Source organism: Micropterus dolomieu, linkage group LG17 (assembly GCF_021292245.1).
Source record: "Micropterus dolomieu isolate WLL.071019.BEF.003 ecotype Adirondacks linkage group LG17, ASM2129224v1, whole genome shotgun sequence".
NCBI lineage: Eukaryota > Metazoa > Chordata > Actinopteri > Centrarchiformes > Centrarchidae > Micropterus > Micropterus dolomieu.
In genome coordinates, this window is record NC_060166.1 from 9897708 (window position 1) to 9921066 (window position 23359).

General features: G+C 41.9%; 1 protein-coding gene across 1 annotated transcript in view; it reads right to left on the reverse strand.

Moving 5' to 3' along the window:
- Positions 1 to 23359, reverse strand: part of LOC123986046 (calsyntenin-2-like) — a 279612-nt gene that overhangs the window by 12053 nt on the left and 244200 nt on the right. Inside the window, exons 10-11 of the mRNA XM_046074108.1 lie at positions 10102 to 10268; positions 6815 to 6963 (exon numbers count right to left, since the gene is read on the reverse strand). Of these exons, the coding sequence (XP_045930064.1) occupies positions 6815 to 6963; positions 10102 to 10268 (316 nt within the window). The remainder of the gene's footprint in view (positions 1 to 6814; positions 6964 to 10101; positions 10269 to 23359) is intronic.

Here is a 23359-nt window from a genome sequence, read left to right on the forward strand (position 1 = left end):
CACACTTTGGCCTTTCCATCACTTTGGTAGAGATTAATCTTGGTCTCATCAGTCCATAAGATTGTGTTGTAGAACTTTTGCAGCTCATCTCTGTACTTTGCAAATTTCAATCTGGCCTTCTGATTCTTCCTGCTGATGAGTGGTTTGCATCTTGTGGTGTGGCCTCTATATTTCTGCTCTCTGAGTCTTCTCCAACAGTGGATTGTGACGCCTTCACCCTGCACTGTGGAGGTCGTTGCTGATGTCACTTCCTGATGTTTAGGGGGTTTTCTTCACAGCTCTCACGATATTTCTGTCATCAACTACTGTTGTTTTCCTTGGCCGACCTGTTGGACGTCTGTTGCTCAGCACACCAGTAGTTTCTTTCTTTTTCAGGACATTCTAAATTGTTGTGCTTGCTTTGCCCGATGTTTGTCCAATGGCTCTGGTTTCCTTCTTTTCTCAGCTTGACAATGGCTTGCTTTTCTCCCATAGACAGCTCTCTGGTCTTCATGTTGGTTTATCCTCTTTAACAGGAAATGCAGTCGTTATAGGTTTGAACAAAGGATGAAAACTTAGACTAGTCATGCAGAGCTATCTAATGTTTGGACAATCAACCTAAAAGGCAACACCTGGGCAACAAGAAACATCTGTCAGTCACATGTTCCAATAGTTTTGCTCACTGAAAAATAGGTGGGTTCAAACAAAGGGTGATATGTCCTGAAATGTTTAACACATCTAGATGTGAATACCAGGAAATAAAAGCTGACATTCTGAACTCTTGTCTCATACTCATCTTTTGATCTTAAACCCAAATGTCTTCAGTGAACAACAAAAACAAAGGAATTCACCTTACCGTTCCAATACTTTTGGAGGGGACTGTAGCTCAATGAATCTGATAAAATCGAAATTACAATTTGATAAAAGAAAAAGTATCCACACATTGAGCTGGATCTGAAAAATATATTGGTTAAAATAGCTAAAAGCAATGAATGGTTATAATGTCCTGCTTCTGCCAGTCCGTGTGGTAGTGGTACAGATGCAACTAAATCAACCTAAACATTGCCAGTTTAACTGTATGTTAAAATTATTGTGACTTACACAAATTTTCATATTATAATATATAAATAATATCCAGTTAAAACCTGTTCAAATTAACAAAACAGGTGGGAAAACAGTGGTTTGTTGTACAAAACAAACAAAAGAATTATAATAAATAATCATATTCATAACATCTGACAGCAATAACACCAGCACCTCCAGAATAGACAGAGACTGAGAAGTGGAAGAGTCACCTGGATAATGTTCAGATCATAGAGAGATATGAATTAACAGATTTCATTATAATTTAATTAAATTTTTTAAATTTAGAGCGTTAAATAAATAAAGTAAACAGAAGTTATATCAATGCACTTTTCACAGAGCAGGTCGAGACCCAACAATTCCCACTATGAGTGAGCAAGCACTGCAACAAAGGCAAGAAAAAACTCTCTTAGCAGGTACAACCCTTGAGCAGAACCTTGACTCAGCGTGGGTGGCCATCTACCTCACCCGGTTTTGATTGGATTGAAACCAGGATAAGACTGATAACAGGGACACCTGTGTGCATGTAAAAGTGCTAATTGACAGATTGTGTGCTGCTGATGACACAACACAGAACAGAAGTTGAGAACAGGTGAAAAAAACTGAAAGATCATTAAACATGTACATGTAGTTTTGAGCAGCCACTAGCGGTGCAGTTCTGATATTGCAACCAGGTGTGTGCTTGTACGCTTGCGTGCTAGAACTCATGAGCAAGCATAATCCAAAACACAACCGCTTTCATACAGAGATCCCACAATCAACGCGGAAACACTCAGTAATGCCAAAATCTGTAACCCATCAGATTCTGTGACCCACACCACTTGTGTTGCACCAAAGTATGTGAGCCGTCAGATTCTATGTCTAAACCCCTGATCCTTTCCTAAAGCTAACCAAGTACTTTTGGTGCCTAATCCTAACCACACTGCGACTGCTTCACAACGTCAACCACGTGTTACAAAGCCCTTAATTCTGTATTTGGGTCACAGAATCTGATGGGTTACAGATTTTGGTATCACACCGGCATATTGGCACAATCCTCCAGCAAAAAAAAAGGCAGTGTGATGACAGCGGCTATAGACAGACAGGGAGACAGCTTCACACAACATGCCTGAAAGTCAGGTAAACTCCCCTGCACTGTAATATTTTTATCAGCTTGAGGTTGAACTAATCCATGCTCTTTACAGGATAACATTACATTTACTGGCATTAGCTTGCCCACCTACTTCTCAGTAACCAACAATATTAGTGTGAGGCTCAGCAATGTAAGCACAGCTAAATGTATTAGATGATAACAAAATGGTTAGTGAGCTGGACTGAATATTATGAATGAGATTGTGGCCACAACAGTTAGACCACAGGAAGTAACTTTACTAGTGTGTAGCTCTTCCAGCCATACACTAGTAAAATTACAAACTTTTTTTTTTGTTAAATCTCTGAAACTTCACCTGACAGCTGGGACTAACTATTGGCTGTAATCCTCCGCAGTCAGTTGTCTGAGGCCACTTTTGAGACCAAAAACAGGTTTCGGGGCATCGTCTAATCTCTCCTTTTCTTTCCCGTGGCCACAGCCGGTGATGTGTGTCTGTCGGCTGTTTGGGCACTAAGCCATTGTTGTGAGCAGAGAGAGATACAAAGTCAGTGATGCAGGGAGACGGCTGCTGCGTGGGCTTGCCGAGCAGGAAAAAACAACAAAAAAACCTGGAGCCAGTCCAACTTCATTATAAAGAAATATGACAGTGGAGCCTAAAAGGGTTGTTGCAAATATTAGTGCTGGTTACTTTTATTTTCTCCATGCCTGCAGTAATTGCAGTTATTAGTCGTCAGCATGAAACAAACTGAATTGCATTTGGAGGAATTAATTAACATCTCTGTTTATTTGTGAGGAGTGATACTGTCTGCAGCTGTCGGGGGGAGTTTTTTCCCCACTCTTGCTGACGTGTTATGGCAGGAGGCCATGTTTCAGGCTCTCAGTGCAACTAACTCAGCTGAGAAGCTTTTCTGCTAGTGTGTGCTCTGGATGAAGTACTAAAACCACAACAAATTGGAAGTTAAATCACTGGCATTATTATATTACGAGACTCTACACATGGATTTGCTGCTATAAAGAGAAGTTGCACACTGCAGGCACACTCTGGCTAACACACTCGCACAGCCTTGGGAACAGGAAGGCCATACATCAGTCTGGGAGAAAAACTTAACATTTAGCAACAACATAAGCTAAGTGATCATAAGCAAAGTCCCATATCTTTTTTTTTTAAGTACTGCATAATGATGCAACTCATAGAGTCTCACTTTATACTAAAAATCTGTCTTTTGTCTGGGCAAAGCTGTGTAGTATAAATATAACATAGAAAAGATGTTTAAATTGAAAATCATACTGAATCGTGAGATGTGTATTGTTACACCTCAAGTGTACAAAAAGTAATGTGCACACTTGCCTATAATAGATGGACAATACAAATCCCTAAGGGCTCCCCTGTTCTCTCTGACATAATTGAAAATATTTACAGGTAATCACACTTTTACTTCTGAATTATGATTCATCTCTGAACTCATCTTTCATCTTATGCTGCAGCGCCAGAAAAAACCCTTGTGAATGCTTCTCATAAAACTGGCAATAATACAGAGATACATTTACTGTCTCTGCACCTGTGCTCATACACAATAATTCCATTTTCTTTCACTAGAAGCAAACTTGCTTCCTTGATTTGACGTCTATATGCAGTATGTTATGTGTCGGGGCAGGCAGCAGGTTACAAAATCCTGATTAAGGAAAACGCATTCTACCTCAACCTCTGACCCCAGACACAAACTTGACAACCAACAGATGTTTGTCAGATATTTTGATTGACTGACAGCGGGAAAAGCAGAAAAACACAGGTGAAACATATTTTGTTAACGATTGCTTAGTTTCATTAAATGAGCTGTTTGTCAGCATGCACAAGCCCTGGTTATAGCTCAAACTATTAAAAGAATGCAACCCATAATAAACACTTTCAATTATTACTGAGGCAGTGTAAATGATTAACACGGGCTTGACAATCTAAACAGGCCTTATGTCTGTAGGTATTTTATGGAGAAGTTCATGAATAGTAAGGAAGAACTAACAGGTTAGATTACTAAAAGAAGACATGGTTGTCGGCGTTTTCTCATGTCGGAAATAACTCTTGTTCACTCACTCACTTTTTCCTGTATAATATATACTTGTGAAGTGTCGCACGACTGCAATTTTTCTCATCTGTTAAATTAGACATATTGCGTGTAATTATCAACAATATTACATTGTTGGAACTTTTGAGGGCACTACATAGAGCATATATTTTACACTGAGATTTCAGAAGCAAATGTATTTTGGACACACAATTTCTTTACTTTTAAAGCCCCAACAAAGTAATCGTCCACCCACACATTTATGTTTTTCACAAAACGTTCACATACCTAAATGACAAAATAGGTTGATTGCCAATGACTCCCAAAACGACATATATGACCGTTGGAAAGTACCTGTCCAGAGTCATGTGAATTAAGGGTGCTTTCACACCTGCCTCATTTCGTTCGGTTGAATCCCACTAGAGTTTGTTATGGCCCTTGGTGTATTTCATTTGGGCAGGTGTGAATACAGCAATCGCACTCGGGTGCGCACCATAAGTGGACCAAACAGGCGGAACCGAGACCTCTTTGAAGAGGAGGTGACTTCAAACGAACTCTGGTGCGGTTCGCTTGTGGTGTGAAAGCAAACGAACCAACCACAGGTTTTTATGATAACAGAGATGTGACCTGAGCATTATTTCCAAAGCTGAACCACTAATAAATCCATCTGCTGACCACAAAATCTGTTCAGCGATATTATTGATCTGTATACGCCATGCTATGTTTACGAAAATCATTTGGTAATGTACACTTGTCAGCACATGTATTTCCCTGATTAATAGGTCAAAATCTGTTAAAAAGGAGGGCAAGTAGTACTCAGGTTATTAAGTCCATAACACATTTGTGACAGCGATACCACAGTATACTATAAGCTAATAAACCTGTACTGTACACGCCCTGTTTTTACGTTATTATTCATAATATGTGGTTGACCTGCGGTCTAACATTACTAATCATGCAGAATAAATTATTACTTTGTGAGCTCTTTGCGATACAGATCAGAAGCATTAAAATGCTGTATAAACTTCTGTCAGTCACCGGAGGTTGACTTGTCCACGTGGGTCCTGATTATGCAGGATGACAATTGCCAAAGCTGTCCAATCAATAAGTTACCTGTCAGTCTGTGTAACGGGTTACTTCTCTTGCTTCGTTTGTAAAACTGCAGTGTGAACATGAACCGAACCAGAACTAAAATGCAACACTGTATCATTTTTAGTCAACATTGACTTGCTTTCAAATGGGACTTAAACCACAGTCTCCTGGGTGAAAGTTCTGTGTTTTTTTGAGAGGATGGCCTGTTCCTTCCATACGAAGTATGTGGCACATTTGTGTGTATATTTTTTCCATGTACCATAATCCCTAAACCACTCTCCATGAAAAAAAATGGAATATGACAGGGGAGCCCACAAGGGTTGTTGTTGTTAAGATTAGAGCTGTTTAAAGCTGCTTAATTATTTTCTTGATGCCTGCAGTAATTGAAGTTATTACGTGTCAGCAAGAAACAAGTTTAATTGCAGCGTCAGGAAATATTCAACATCTCTGTTTGTTTGTGAGGAGCGATACTGTCTGTAGGAGTTGCTGACACGTGTTATTGCAGGAGGCCAAGTTTCAGGCTCTCGGCGTAACTAACGTAGCTGAGGAGAAATGTTCTGGATGCGAGTATAAAAAAAAACAGGAAGCTAAACCACACCCATAAATGTGTTTTTGAATCGACACCCTCTCACACACTAGGCACACATATCCGCACGTAGTTTCACGCTGTTTCCATCTTGCATACACAGAAGCACACAGTCCGGCATGCACACAGCTAGTGCAACTAGCAGTCAGCTAGAAAAACTTCATTTAAACAACATTTAGCAATGACGCAAGCTGAGGCGTCATTAGCATAATGTATTACTTGATAATTGGTGCGCCTCTAGCTACAATGCCTCTGCTTCATCACCAGCAGCATGTACAACACACATACCCCCCCCCAAACCACACACACACACACAATGCTGTGTTAGTTCGCGGGCCCACGGCCGTGCATCGACCCCAGCAGGGGGGCGGAGAGTGAACCCCCAGGGCTGTGCTGCAGGGGTCTACATATATTTAAAACAATCATAAATTTTAATGGTATCCCACTGAGGGAGGCTGTCTTACCAGCAAGCACGTCTCTCTCCCTTTCTCTCTCTCTCTCTCCCTCTCCTCTGTGTCTCTCTTATTCTCATTCCTCTGGCAAAACCCATGCAGAATTATTAATACATGGCATGAAAATGTAAAAACTGGCCCCAGTGGCGACAGCAAACAGAAAATGGTGTATTAAAGGAAAGGGAAAGTGACAGCAGAGGAAAGGAGAAACAGAGAGAGAGGAGTGAGAGAAGGAGGGGCTGGGATCAATGTGTGAGAAGGGAATTATATATCAGTCAGGCTGTGATATCTGCTGTGTTGTCTTAACACTTAACAGAAGTGTCAAGGTGGGTTAACGCTCCTCATATCTGAGAGAGGAGACACAGAGAAACAGAGGCAGCAGGAGAGGGCTAAAGGAAACAAATGTAGGAATGAAGTTTAAGAAGACAAATGTAAGATCAAGTGGAAGGAGGAAGAAAAGAATTGCACGTACTGGACGACAGTAGAAATGTGCAGACGTCGGATGCCTGGTGTGGGAAACTGGCGAGAGTTTATGTAGGAAACTTTCCTCACAGCAGCGTTCATGTTTTCCAAGTCCTCTCCTTCCATTACCAAGATAGACTGGGCTGGGTTGAAGTGGAACTGTGGGATGAGAAAACAGACATGCTAGATGGATAGAGAACTGAAACAGTTCATGACAAAATGTTAACAGGAACAGAGCCATTTATAGCTGCACTCAATTGAGATGCTGTATAATTTGTCTGGTGTCTGGTATGGACACCTGTGCATACAAAAACTGACAAAGTGAAAAGAAAGCTCCTAGCTTCAGGGCCCTGGGGCAAGAATGTGGCTGCTCTAATATGATCACCTTGTAATGTTGATATGGTGAATATGTTAGTAAGGAGTTGGCTACTTACAAATTCAGCAGACACAGAGCAACATTAGTATTAATTTAGCATATACACTCAGTTGCCAGTTTATGAGGTACAGGTAGCTAAACTAATGCAGTCTACATGTGTTACACTGACAGGTCATAAGCAGTAGTGTGAGCTCAGTATTTACTCTTTTGGTGTCCACTAACTCTTCAGGGAAACATCTGGCTCTTTAGCTGCTAAATGTTCCACTATGTTCACCAGCTAGTGGCTAACAGCTGTCTGCTGTTTGTTTCTGGGCAGGTGGCCTTAGAGCCTTTTTTTCACAGAAAACAGCTGCTTGTTGCTGCTGGAAACACCAGTGATGAGGGTGAACCAAAACAATGAGCTAAAAGATGCTAAACTGCTTTGTGGACCTGGGAGATGATAGAGACTGGTGATAATTATCTGCAGGTTTCTTACTTGCAACCTATTTTACCTTATACACTCTCATTTCATCCATTGTTAATACAGTATGAAAACATTAAATAGATCACCTTTTAAGGCCCTAATCATGTCATTTAAATGTGATTTTAGAGGTGCATACATATTCAACAAAAAACTATTGACACAGCATGTCTGGAGCTATTCAGTTGGACGTTTTTCCCTCTCAGTCCTTTAAACTGTCTAACTACCATCGGATATCTTGACCTGGTGGCCGAAATCCGATGCAGCTTTAACACCTACATTTCATGTTTCAACTAGAACCCCCTCCCATCCTCTTCTTGCATTCTGAACACATTTTCTGCTTTTACCAAAAAAAGTAGATCTGATGTTCAGTGTGATGGATCACCTGTTTTAATATAGTCTCGGGCCTTTTTATACTGCACTGAAATCACTGGAAACCAGTGGCCGTCTAAAAGACAGGGCAGAACACAGTAGTATAATAGTAATATCAATATGTATGTGCTTTGTAGTAAATGGAAAAAAACACTGGCATGGCCCTTTAAGTCAAGGGGCTAGAAAACAGTCTGTGGACTCTCCTCACAAGTACAGTTTGACAGAGGTGTGTGCTCTCCTGCAGGGTTTGATGGAAGGGATTTGAGGCCCTTCTTCCCTTAAAGAGGGTTTAGTGTTCTCCTGCTAGAAGTGTCTCCCATTTCCTAAAACTGTCTCTCAGCAGCAGTGTAACAGTACTTCAGCTCTCCATGGGGCTCTCCACGCACTCCCTCTCCCCTGTCATTTTCCCCTCCACACCTTCCCTTCTGTTGCAGTCCCCTCTCATCTTCTGTTCTCTGTCGTTATACTTGCTGTCTATCTGCCTCTGCCTCCCTCCATCTCTCCTTCAGTTCTTGTTATTCTCCTCTGATTGTGCTGTGCCAGCCCTCCACCTGCTTGGCTAAATGCTGTCCTTAAGCCTCCCGTGGACTTATGGGAGCCAGACGAGTGTGCAGCTAAGAAGAAAATGAAATAGCTCTCAAAAGATAAACTACAGTGGCCCTAGAGAGGTTGAACTCCTCTCTTCTTCTTCTTCTTTCCTCTTCGTAAAAGGCTGGCAACGTTCTCTTTGCTGTACCAGAGCACGTGGAGCTCTACGGAAAGAGCAGCAAGAGTGAGGGAGAGAAGAGAAAAGGAGAGACAGAAAAAGAGTTAAGGGAGCTAAGGGACAGTGGGTGGGTTGGTGGGTAGGTGGGCAGCTTTGAATCTACACAAACCCTTATCCATCTTGTCTGCCCTCTACCTTCCACAGTGTAGGGAGATGGATTAGCTGCGGTGGTGAAATGGGGGAAGGGAAAGAAGCCAACTTGTGATTTAGATATAGTGAAGTAGTGTTTTTGTGTCATAATGTGTGTTTTGGTGTATGTGCACGCACCATCTGAGAAAGTATGTTGAATGTATACTCAGTATAGTCAGGGCAGTTGTTAGAAAACCAACTTATGCTGCCACCAAGAACTGAACTTAAAGAAAATGCACTTACTAGCTTTCTTGCCTAGAGTCAGATGAGAAGACCGATACCACTCTCATGCCAGGACAGTAATTATGAAGCAATGGTCAGCATCTGGTTAGCTTAGCTTAGCATACATAGTGGAAACAGGGAACATAGCTAGCCTGGCTCTCTCCGAAGGTAACAAAATCTGCCTACCAGCACATCGAAGGCACACTATTGTCACAAGTGTTACTACTATAGATCATGTTTGTTTCGTTCCACGTGTTGAAACTTTAAAGTTGTGGTTTTATGGGGTTGTATGTTCTATTTTATGGGGATGTAGGTCTTTTAATTGGTTGGGGCACACTGGTGAGGCAACCAGCAGAGACTCACCATTTCCCGTCTTTATGCTAATCGGTTGCTAGCTGTCATATTTTACACACAGGTTGAGAGTGGTATCAACCTTCTTATCTACTGCTCAAAAAGACAGCTAAGAAGTATTTTTACCTAAATGATGAACTGTTCCTTTAAGATGAATTTAAAAAACCAAAATCGTGTTGACAGAGTTGGCATGTATAGGCAGCCTATTTCTGGTAGAATATGGTGAGTGAATATTATAAAACTTTGAGCAGAAATGAAACTTCTGGAAGGACATGCAGAAAATTGCATGGTGGTAGTCCAACTGTGAAGTCCAGCTGTTATAAGTATATGGACAATTTTCTGTTTGAAGGTTGAAGTAGCAGCATTGTTCTACTTCTTCTATGTAGCACAAAGAAATAAATGAGCCTTATGTGTTTGTGTATACTGTAAGTGTACTGTGGATTTGTGTGTATGTGTACAGCCCCCCAATGATTTGTTTCATTGTAAACTTTGAATTATATTTGTCCAGTGTCTTATACCTGAATCGACTATTTAGGTTAACTGAACTCAGGCTTGTCACTGGAAGTCCAGTGTCTTTTCTGGAATAGCCCTGTGTTACTGTGTGTGTGCGTGTATGAATACCTTTATGCTCTTATCCAGACTCTCGAGAGAGTTGATGTCCAGTCCCTCTTTGCAGGCTTGCAGACAGGAAATGACTTTCTGACTCTCAATCTTCCCCGGTCGGACGGTCAGTCCAGATAGGCTGCCCCGGAAGTACTGAGTAAACCGCGACTTGGTCACTTCCCCACCTACACACACAACCATACACACACATACAGTAAAACAGTTCATAAAATGCCTTTCTTAATTTAAAGCACAAGACCGTTTAAGACTATTATTTGCTATGAGGGTTTTGCCTTCCCAATGTCAGTTTTTAAATGGAAAGTGCACAAGAACAAAAATAGAAGTAATAAGAATATCTACCAGAGCAAATGTAGTGCTCCTCTACCCATTCTATAAAATCATCACAATGGGTCGCAGAAAACTCAAAGTAGTACATATTAAATTTGTGGGTCAGGGTCTCCACTGGTTGTGGCGCACATAAGTCCCTTACACATTACAAGATCATTGAACTAACAGCGACCTTATCCACTCTTTTAAATTTTTTGGCCTGATGGGCAAATTATGCCTATAATTGGCCTTAAGATGCATGTTTTGTGCCTCCATTGTATGACAAAGTGACAGGGTGCTGCAGTAAAAGTGCAAGTGTTACTCAGCCAGCCCCATCCAGGCTAAATAAAGGTAAGGAAAAAGTCAACACATTTAGAGAATGTCCTCTGAACTCTGTAAAGGCCAATACCAGAAAGAGGAGTCTCCAAACCACTCATTAGCTGAAAGGTTACTAGAGCTGGGTATCAAAACTTCACCTTTCTATTCCTTTCCTTCCTCTCATTTATTTCCTCACTTCCTCTTCCCTTCTCTCTGCTTTTCTCCAATTTTGGCAATAATCCACCATCCAAAGCACACAGGAATACAACAGTCACTTAGCGTAATAGCATTTGTTATTAAAAATCCAAAATGTTTAGTACATCAAAGGCATTGGGAGGATGAAGCAATGACAGATGGCCAAAGATTTAGCTAAGGTGCATCTCTTCTGTCTCTCTGTCAATGTATCTGTCTAGCTTCTCAGCACATTTCTGTGACACACCTGATTGATGGAGGCAGGCAGCAAACAGTGGCCTTTTGTATTATTTTCATGCTTATTTTCTTTACCGTCGGGAATATGTGTGCAGTCGTCATTATCTAAAAGGCAACCATTCTACATCTTCCACAGTGCGAGTGCCACTTTCTGTGTGTTCAATCACGGAGTTCATTATCCTGTGTTTGCTTGTCTGTTTACCATGCACTAAAACAAGCTACTGCTTTCTACACCTCTGTAGCCTAAACAACTGTTGCAATAGCACTTCATCAATAGATAGACAAATGAGGCAATCGGGTCTGTGACAAAGTGGGTTTGCTCACCCCTTGTCCCACACAGGTCATTATCTACAGTACACCTTTTAAAAGTGTTTATTTTTTGTAATTTACAATAGCTTGCTATCCCAGGTTGTTTGTTTGCATTTTGTTACAGTCTACAGCAAAGCATCTGATAAGTTAGAGTAAACACACAGTCATAAGTTAGTTTCAGTTCCATTTTATTAGGTTGCATGTTTAAACCTGGTTTAATTGTTTTCCTGTGTTAATGCTTATAATTGTTTGGGGAGGGGCCAGCCTAAGCATTTCCTCTTTTATAGGAATAGGGGTCATGAATGACATCACCGGGCCAAACCAAGTAGAGGGTTTTCTTTCTTTATAGGAATGTTTCTTTTGGTTGTTTTTGGTTATTATAAATAAATGTGTAAATATCCCTGACCTGTTTTCTTGTCAGTGGGAGTGGAGTGAACTGGTAACTAAGTTCCAAATGTTAAGAGACGTCTAGATAGTAATGTTATGGAGTAGATCAACCTGCATCAGAATGGGATGAGCTGAAGCAGTTTGGGTGTGAATTGAACACCCTAAATAAACGGTGGGATTTGTGTTCCCAAAGGAGGCAGAGGTGAGGCTGTGCTGCTGTGAACATGTGCCTTTTGGTAGCATTGCTGTAAGTTTAGAGTTATTTTTCTTAAGTCCTTTTTTGTTTGTTGAGTTATCTGTGTACTGCAGACCACTGTAAATAAAACAATCCCCTCTGGGAACATACGATAGTGATGGGCAACATTGAAACTTTTGAAGCAATTGTGCCAGAATTGTGTCGAGGCTTCGAAACACTTCGACACCTGTCTCCACGGTGACACCTACTGGTCACTTTTGATATTGACACATCTTGGTAGGGGTTTTCATTGAAACAATGACTGACCCGTGTTTACAATGCTAATCGTCTTATGAATACGTGACCCACAGGATTTTGGAGAAATCACCATACAACAAACGCTTTCAGATTGTCAGAGACAGCAGATGGGGATTGCAATAAAAGTGTGTTTAAACACGTCTGTGTGTTGTTTCATAAGTAATCACTTAGTTAGCAGACGCAAAGACGAATCACAATTGCTATGTCAGAGGGCGCACCTTGGGAGCAACTAGGGGTTAAGTGTCTTGCTCAGGGATACATGTATCACAGTGGGAATCAAACCCAGGTCTTTCACACCAAAGGCATTTGTCCTTACCACTACCCCATAGAGACAACTTGTTAACGTTCAGAATCGGAATACTTTATTGATTTCAGACGGTGAAGTCTTTGTTGCAGATACTCTCAAGACATAAAAGGAATATAAATAATAGGTAGTTGAAGTTAGTGAGTAGAGAATATAATAAAGTATACAAATCTAAGAACATAGCCTAATAATAAATTAGAACAAATGTGGATATCTACAATATTATACAGTAGCTACAGTAGCTACAGTAACAAAGGTGTAATGATAATTATCAAGAAAGATATAGGCCCTAGTGTAATAATAATTAATAATAATGAGTGCTGGCAGTGATGAGGTGTAATGGATTAAAAATCTGTAACTGAGTAAAGTTTAAGTTGTTTCAAGAATGATAAATAAAAAGTGGAACAATGTCTCACATTTGTTATATGTCAAGAATTGTATTCAGAAATATTCTGCTGTTTTGGGGCTGAGTCGGGCTTTTTTTCATAATTGACATCCCCAGCCTTCGGTCACGTGGAACATAAGTATTTTTTTTGCCATCATAGGCCTACAGGTGCGGATATACTACAGCACGTTGCTCCAATAAATCAAATGATTGTGGGTCCTTGGAAAAAATCTGTCAACTGAGTTAGAGGCTGATGTGCGGTTGGTTCCAAACACTGTGAATCAAGCGTAGAAGCGGCAGGTGTGCCACCTGTTGAAACGCACCGAAGCCTGGCTTCACTATGGTCACTTGACATTGACGTTTTGAACCACGCTTTGAAGCAGTGTTTCGAAATGTCTGTGCTTCGGGATCTCGACACGTCAATATTGAGCGTCCCATCACTAACATACGATGTTTGAGTCTGCCTACCTACCACCTCCCTAGCCACTCTGGTCAGGCTACACCACAGGGTCAATTTAATATTTGCATTGAAGATACATTCTCTTTATGTTGCTAACTCAGCTAGAATGGAAGAGCATAGCACCATTCTTGATCTACTCGCCTTCAGTATGACCTCCTTTTGGAAATGCATGTATATCTGGTGACCATTGTTGTGCACTGTGGCCTCACAGACAAGAGATTTGATTAGGTCAGGTATTCCAATACCGCCGAGCAACTTTGAATGGCAGAACAAATGTGTATGGAGAACAGGTGGTAGAAATTATTCAACCTCCAAACTCCCTGAACAACTAACATCTTCTTCTAACCTCATCACTCCAATAGAACCAGTCTGACTTTGTTCTTCTGTTGGGTCAGACTTGACACCTCTTAGCGCTTGCAAGGTTCAAAACAGTCAGGAAACCCATCCGATGATATTCTCAATACTAGGCAGGCTCCACCAGATGACAGACCATGGTGATATTGTGATGATGTGTCAGATCTGTGGGTAACAGGCCAAAACAGTGACAGAGGAAATTGTCACATCATGTCTGCAAGTTCACATCATGCATCAACTCTGTCTGCAGCAGAAGTCTTTTACCATGCTTCACCTTATGTGGAGATCAAGATGGAGGGGATGTGCCACTATGGGAAATTAACCTTACAAAGGCATTAGCTTGCATGGGAGCTACAAGGTGCTGCGCAGAGACAATAGTCACTGTTGCAAGAGTGTAAATCTGAGACAAGCCACAGTTTGTCTCTGTATATATTGATTGCTTTGATCCTTATCATATCACCATCAGCTGGAGAAGACAAAGTACAGGTTGAAGATCAAAGGTGTAAATATATATAGCTATGCACTAGACCTCCTCTTATAACTTTGATAAAAGCACCTTTCTTGCAAAACCTTTAGACCTTTATGAGGCTAAACCTTCAGCTTCAACTTCAGATCTTATTGGTATCAAAGGAGGCAGACAAGGGCCGAGGGACACTTTCAAGTCCCAATGCTCAACTAGATTTGCTGCTTGGCTTGCGTTTGGTTACTATAGCAAATCTAGTTCACTTCCAATCCACGCATTTTTGGCGCTTACTGGTAGAGATACATTTAGACTTTGAACCAAATTATCCAGTCAGTAACTGTGAAAGTGCTCTGTAATATTTTACACTAACTGGAGCTGGAGGAATCCTCAATTCAAAATCCCTTGGCTACATTTCATCAGTCATGAAGGCCTATCACTTCCCTAAGTGATGTATCCAGGTTCCAAAAAGCTCAGTCGGTGCAGGTGGAGACACAGCTGACCACTACTGGAAACACTTTATCACTTTTCTGGTGTAAAAACATGTATGTAATGTACTGCAGCAACAGCAGACATTCAAGTTAGAATCATACCTTAGATTGCATCCACAATGTGCAGTATGAGCTCCCCGACTGCCCCTGAAGCAGACAAAAGCGATCTACTGGTTGTGTGATCTACCCAGGGGGCCAATTTAATCTACTGGTTTGTCTGCCTGCCTGCCTTCCCAGACAAAAGGCTGATGAAGCCTTTTTCTTGACTGAGCAGATATAGAGGCCGCTGTAAAAATTCTTACACCTGAACTCTTCCCCATACCCGTGTCTTTCTGTCATTATCCTCTCTTCTTTGCTCACTCAGTGTTTTTCCTATTCCATGAATTTAGGTAGGCCTATCTCTCCTCAGCATACTTGTGCATATGCCCTCATGCACCTGCTCCCAAATTACTGAGGATTTTGGAGAACCAAGCGAGAAACAGACTTTTTGATGTTCTTTTCATATTTAGTTTTCTGTCTTGCCAACAACTGACCGCTCACTAAAACCTTCTTCCAAACCTGTCCTGTCAAGCTTTGGACAGCTACCTTTATAGTCACTATTTAGCCATTCCAAAAACACAAGAGCAAAAGTGTTCGGTAAGGCTTAAACCTTGCAAGGCTAAAAGTTAGCATATAATCAACTAACTACATTAGTTTGTGGGGTTAATGGTTACCTAAAAGGAAGCTCTCTCCATGTTTAGAGCATCCTATGTGTAGTATCCCAGGAATAAATGTAAATGCTCCGTACTTGTATAGCGCCTTTCTAGTCTTTTCGACCACTCAAAGCACTTTTAGTCATACACATTCATACACTGAGTGCTCAAACGGAAACTAACATTCACACACTGGCAGAACAGCCGCCAGGGGCAAATCGGGGTTCAGTATCTTGCCCAAGGACACTTCGACACGCAACCAGGGGGAGCCAGGGATTGAACCACCGACCTTCCGATTAAAGGCCAACCCGCTCTACCTCCTGAGCCACAACCGCCCACAATAACCATCTTTAACCAAGATTAGGTGATTCCTCTCATCTGCTCATCTAGAAAAAGGTCATCCATGCTGTCATCTCCTCCATACTTGACTACTGAAATGCACTTTATTCTTGTATCAGCAGGCAAAATATCCAAAGACCGCTGCCAGGTTTTTTACCATGGTTTAGCAAGCAAGCGCATTACAGAAATTCTTGCTGACCTGTTTACCTGTGAGTTTTAGAATTTAGATTTGAAGATTTTACTGCTAGCCTTGAATGGTGAGGCTACTGCCTATGTCTGTGATTTGCTATGAGCCCGATCACTGCTCTGGCAGGGCATTATTAATGGTTCTGAAATCTCGACTTTTCACTGAAAGTGACCTCTCAACTATGGAACTTAGTATCTCAGGATGACAAGGTCAGTTACCTCTAACTGATGATGATTTCCATTTTTTACATGGATCATCAGCTGGTGACTTTTTGCCTGGGACGTACAGCGTTAGCCCCAGTCTTGTAACAAAATATCATGTACAAAATCATAATTGTACTGAATATCAATAATTAGTCAACTGAAAACATTAAAGATTCAGCTGGAGATGGCATTTTTAACTAACTCATGGAGCTAATGTTAGTTTAATTACCTAGCTAGCTACAGGTACAGCTACAGAAAATCCGCCAGTGACCGTTGTTATTTTAGCTGGCAAAATTATGGTGTGTTGCCAGCTACAAATGAGATGCCTGCTTTTGTCTTTTTATGTTGAAAATCAAGGACCCGTTGTTATAAAAGCTATTATGAATTCAAGTGGTTAACCTGCTACCGTTCTCAGTGTAAACTTCATACTGTGCCAGAATGGCAAGTTTGACATCCATATAAAAAATCACTTCCATGCACTGCACAAATCAGGATCCTGATCTACACTTTTCCTGTGGTTATGGTTTATGTTGTTTATTCCGTATATCAGTAAATACGTATATTCATGCTCCTTTTGGCCCCACATTAATCGCACTTGTCAGCAACCTGCTCTTCACTGGAATGTTGGTTATCCAACTCTCATCTCAACACCAGCTGCTTTGCATATTTAAAGCCATCTCCTGCTTATGTGCTTTCTGATCCCCTGCCAAGTACCAGGGAAGAGGTTATCTTATAAAACCACAGGATCCCATTTGGTTTTACGTATACCAACCTATGCCAAACTCATTCTTTCCTCTTTCTTTATGCTTCACCTGCTCTCCTTCCTTAACTGAGTTACTATTTTCTTCCCTTTTTCTTCCTGCCCTCTCAGTAGATCCACTCTGTCCCACCCTGACAGATGTTATCAATTTAGACTGTGGCCAGAGAAGCCATTAAGGGTCCCAGACAGAGGGTAAAAAAGGAGACACAGAGGAGAGGGGATTACCGAGACGCTGCAGAGCGGGAATGATATGGGTGATAAAACCGATGATCATTCCACTTTACAGAGGCTGGTTTTTACGTGGTGTCAGCTGTCTTTGCTGCTCTGTGCAGCTCTTCTTGCTCTATAAATCTTCACTCTACAAACTTTATTCACGTCATTTCCAAAAGAGCAACAGATGAGATTGGAGAGGCATGGGTGAGCTGACAATTACTTAAGTGTAAGTGTGGGAGTCCCTCACTTATGGTGTCATTTGTGGCACATATACCTGCATCAACACTTGTATTTATCCATTATACTGTATATACACATATCGATCTTTGATTTTGTACATGTGTGTAATTATCAATACGTCTTCCTCCTGCATGCTTGCTGCAGGGATGAGGAAAACCAGGGAAGCAGAGTAGCAGTGTGTGATTACACAGTCGAGGGAAAAGATGAGTGTGTTGCTCTTCGCTGCATGACTGTTCCACACTTCTGAACATGAACACACTCCGCCAGGTCAGGGGGTAAATATAGGCTGACTGTGGGAAAACCGCACAGCCAGCACTTACTCTCAGAGGTGAAGGAAGAAGGATGGATAAGGACAACCCTTCTATTAGAAAATAGGAGAGAATGAAAATGTACAATTGCAGGCTTTACAACTGTATATTTCACCGCTTTGTTGTTGCAGGGAGTCTACACTAACACGTATATCTCATGCATGTAAATGAGCAATGCAATCTAGTAGTCCATCTGTAGTGTTAATAATGTGTTTTGTCCACAAACAGATATCTGCAGGTTCATTTTGAAGGACTGTATGATAGACCATGCATGCCGACTGTAAGTATGCACTACTGTCTCCTACTGTACGCAGGGGCGGATTTGCCATCAGGGCATTCGGGAACATTCCCGAACAGCCGGTCCAATTTAGGCCGAACCAGCCAGTGGTCAAGAGTATTTATTGTTCAGTTTTTTTATGTTTAACTTTATGATCTGCGACCGTGCTGACCGGCCGGTCAGCTGCAGCGAACGCTGTCTGTGCATCTATCAACCTAATACCTTCAATATTGAGGCGGGATACGAGTGGCCCCTCCCAACTTGGACCCATCCTCGTTTTTGCTGTACTCAGCCCAGACAAAGCTATATATATATATATATAGCTTTGTGTATATATATATATCATAAACAACAATGTGTTATCACACAAAGGCAACATTGTTCTATATGTGTGGAATCTCTTTGTATGTACATTAGCTGTTATGGTCAGTGGAGGTGATGCAGAGAGACAGAGTGATAATGACCCCAGTCATGTTGATGAGGAGGGAGAGAAGGAACAGGAGGAACGGGAGGAGCTGCAGAAGGAGGATGAAGAGGTCATTGGAACCAGACAAAACAGTGCCAGGTACAGGGGCAGTGTGCAGGGCTGGGTAGGCAACCATATTATGCATAGATAGAATAAGAAAAAAGTATTATTGTTAGTCATATTTATTACTGATGTTCTTCTCATGCACATGTAGCTGTTTTCAACAGCTCCCTATCTACTGGTTGTGTCCCTGATTATTTTAAAACGGCTTGCGTGAACCCACTTTTAAAGAAACCTGGTTTAGATCCCTCCCTCCCACATAATTTTAGACCAATTTCAAAACTGCCTTTTGTTGCAAAGATTCTAGAAAGAATTGTGTCCAAACAGCTGCTCACTGTACTGGAAAATAACAAAATATTTGAAAAGTTTCAATCTGGTTTCAGGAAGTACCACAGCACTGAGACTGTCCTGCTTAAAGTCACCAATGACCTTTTAATGTCTGCTGATGAAGGCATGTGCTCAGTCCTGGTACTCCTGGACCTTAGCGCTGCTTTTGACACCATTGATCACAACATCATGTTAGACAGACTGAGGCACTGGGTGGGGATCTCTGGTACTGCCCTAGAATGGTTTTCATCCTACCTATCAAATAGGAAGTTTTGTGTGTCTGTAAACAACTATGTCTCTTCGTTCTGTCCAGTTAAATATGGTGTGTCTCAGGGGTCGGTCTTAGGACCCATTTTGTTTTCCTTGTATCTGCTTCCCCTTGGACATATTATCCATAAACATGGCATTTCTTTTCATATTTATGCTGATAATATACAAATATACTTGCCGGTCAGATCCACAGACCCTGGAATGCTGAGTTCACTTAACAACTGCCTTTGTGAAGTTAAAAAATGGATGTCAAATTATTTCCTCCAGCTGAACTCAGACAAAACAGAAATCCTGGTCATCGGGTCCCAGCAGATGGCAAGTCAAATACTGCGAAACTACACACCTTTACTTAAATCAATAGAGGATGACCTTGTTCGATGGACATCATTGCCTACATCACTCATGGGAAGAGTCTCCACCATAAAAATGATGTTCCTACCTAAAATCAGTTACCTGTTTTCAGTGTTACCCACCAAACCCTCTGCGGTCTTGTTTAAATCACTGGGCTCAAATATCTCTAAATTGTTGTGGAAAAATAAACCCCAGTTAAATCAGTTTAAAAACTTGTTATCTCTGGGGCTGGGCGGGGTTGTCGCTGGCTCTGGGGTGCTGCCGGTTTTTGAGGGGCTCTTGCTACAAGCCCTGGGCTGGAGGGACCTGGCGTCCTCTTGTTTAGGGGGATGGGGGACGTGGCTGAATGATGGGGCCAGTAAGGAATCTGGACACAGTGGGGAGGACCATTCTAGCCTTCCTATGACCTCCTTCACCTTCCCCCCTTTGGTCATGTCTCACTACATACACTCTTAGGACTCTGGGGCCCCCACTGGTCACCCCTCAATTTTAATTAGACATTAGACACATAGGGCTTGGGGCGTGGGAGGGACACATTAGGAGGCTCCACTACCTGACAGATATGGGGTCGCAACTACCCTCCAATTTTAACTGAACCTTAGTTACCACGCACCTTATCTTCACTCCACCATACGACACTTCACAATCCATGACATGCATCCAACACAAAACGATACATTTACAGAGGCAGTCGGGGGGGGGGTGTCCCGCCCCTGGAGCGCCGTGGGGTTGGTGTCCGCCTTGCCTGACCTGGGGTGGGCCGGAGGGGCGTGGCCTGGGGACTCGGCCTTTGGCTTTTGCTCATTTCTGGGGCGGGTGGTGTGTCCCTGTGCCCGGGGGATTTCCTCGTTGGCTTGGAGGGACCAGTTTGCGTCCCTGGTTTACTTCGCTGGCATCAGATCCATGCTTCCCCATTTCTCTGTCAGCCAGTTGTCAGACTCCTCTGGAGATTGAAGTATAAAGTTAGTTTATGGGATGTGCAGAGTGGGTGCACAGTGAGAATCGAACCCAGGTCTCCAACACGAAAGGCAAGCATCTTATCTATGCGCCATCACCACCCCATTACAAGCATGCAAGCTAAACTGTGTTACAACTGAAAGCAAGCCATAGCCTCACGATAAGGAGAAGGCAAACTGAATGCAGACGAATGCGAAATGTAAGTCAGCAGGCATGCTGACTTGGAAATGGATCTGCTATGCTATTAATTTTGCTACAACAACTATAAGGGTTCCCGTAAGACATGTGTGTACTTTGGGTTGTCCTCAGACAAGACTCATGCTTTTTGCTCTGATTGACGTGCATCTTGCCGTAGTCCATTTTTACATAATCTTATATTGGAGACAAAACTTTTAGACCCACACTGACAAACCAGGAGGATTTCCCTTTAAGAGAGTGAAAGAAGACAAACAGAAAACAGACAGACAGCAGATCAGGAAATGGGCAGAGGTTAGATGTATGGAAATGTAAGGTGACACTCCTGATTAGAGGGTTCTGCAACCTGACATGCATGTCTTTACTGCTTAGCCAGGTTAAAACACACACACACATACACTCTCTCTCTGCATAAATCCAATCGCAGCACTCCAACACACACTGTAGATGCACATAATCTCTCTCTCCTCTCACAGAGGTCATGTCTTGTTAGCTTCATTAGTCAAGATAACTTGAGGAGTTCTTTATCCTCATACTGACAGACACACTCTCTCTACTATTAAATCAAGTCAAGTGACATTTACTGTGTCTTGGATTGTTAGCTTCTGAGCCCATCAACACACACAAAGAAACACATGTGCACGCCTGACCATGAACATTCAAAACACACATTGATATACACCTACACACACAAGGACAAAACATCAAACACACAATTCCTGTGCCTAACACACACACACATACTGTCTGCGTCTCTACGTCTCATCTTGTTAGCTTTGTTAGCTGGGCTAATTGACAGTTCATTACCAGGTTGTTCTCTTCACACCAAGAGCCACTGACAACTCCAAGCCTTTTTATGGAGCTACATGTTGAATTTTCAAATAGTGTATTTTAATTCTAATTGGCTTTTTAAAAAGAGACCCTGAGCCAGATCTTTTCCCAAACCTTTTCTGCCATTATGCTGGGGAAAGTTGTGGAAAACATGATCATTTCTAGCTTTTTCTTCATTATTTCACACATTGACAGAAGCTACACAGCTACAAACACAGGTCCACCTGAACAGGAAGTGAGACTTTTGTTAAAGGTTTTGCAGGTCTAAGATGTATCTAAACCCTCTCTTCAAATCAAGCTCCAAAATTGTAGTAAGACAAAGTAAGACAAACTCTGGTTAAAATCAAGCTTGCTCATAACTTATACCGTCTCTTTCACATTACAAGTGTTATATCCGGTGGTCCCTCTACTCTGTTTTTCCCTGCCCTCTTGTGTCTGTCTGTTTGTCTCTCCCTGTGAGTTTGTTTGGTTGCAGGTGGGCGTGGCTCTCCTCCGTGGGCTCCTGCACCCTGTTCTCCACACACCTGCATCTCATCCTAATCAGCCGCCCGATTGTCTTCGTATCTACTGTGGTACACACCTTGGCCAGCTATTTCTTTTTGACTCGCTTTAGATTTTTCCTATGGTCTCCTAACCCTGTGTGTTTCTCCTTTGCCTCTCAGACTCTCTGGGCCTGCCTGCCCACCGCTCCAGCCAAACCACCTGCTCAGTTTTTCTGTCTGGACTTGGATCATTCCCCTTGCCCTCTGAGAACTGTGGCCGTGTTTGCCAATAAAGTCCCCTTGCTCTGCAAACTGTTTGCAGTCTCTGTTGTGCTTGGGAGTCCAGTTTACGTGTGCTTAACAACAAGACGTTTAACCCAGGAGTATGACAAGAGTACAAACTCCCAGAACAGGATGTCACAGTACAATCAATTTGCATTGGTAAAATTATCCTCAATGTAATGCAGTCCATTTGTATCTGTCTTAAAAGCTGGACACTGCCAGGTAATAATAAAACTTTGACTACTATAACAGACTTTGACTATGATTTATATCAAACTAATATCCTTTGCACAAAGCTTCCTGGCTATCTTAAGCATGACAAGTTGCTATGAATTCTGTGTAAATTTAGACTTCTTTTCAAACTAAAAAACATGGCTGACTAAAGAACTGCATCATACAGCTCCCTTCAGTCTAATTGAAAATGTTTACCTTCCGGAAGTATTCAACAATTACCAGAACATTTTACTGGGAAAAATCAGCAAAGATTATAACAACACAAAATACTTTCTGTTGCATAAATCTCCATGCAGCAACATGCTGAGATGTTGTGTCGTCTTATTTTGCCAAGGCTCAGTACATCTGCTAACTCCTCAGTTAGGCACAGGATAGTTTCCTTCAAAAAACAAAAATGTTGGAAAAAATGTGTATTTCCAACTGGTTACTTGTGAAACTGTCTATCTTGCAGTTAACACAACCTAACATTACAGAGCAAGAAAAAAATTCACTTTGTGAAACCAGCTCCTAGTCGGCTGTCCCTGTGCTTGTTGGATCATATAACTTATCCAACGACGGTTGAGGTCAAGGGCAACTGGACTTTGAAGAAGAGAAAATAGAAGATGTTTCGTCCCTCATCCAAGAGACTTCAGTTGTGACTGATTGGTAGGGAAACTCAGCTATTTAACCTCTGTGGGATCGTTAGCTAGAATCGTTGATACCGCTGGTTCGTTGCTCCTGGCTGTGGTAACGACAGTCGTCATGGTCGTTAGAACCACCCGTGGCCAAGTCTGAATGACCATCGTTGGTATGTGACAACAGCCACAAAATCCAGGAAGAAAACCAACACCACAGGGGCTGAGGAAAAGAAGATCAAACGCTACAACATTGTGATTACGTGTCTGG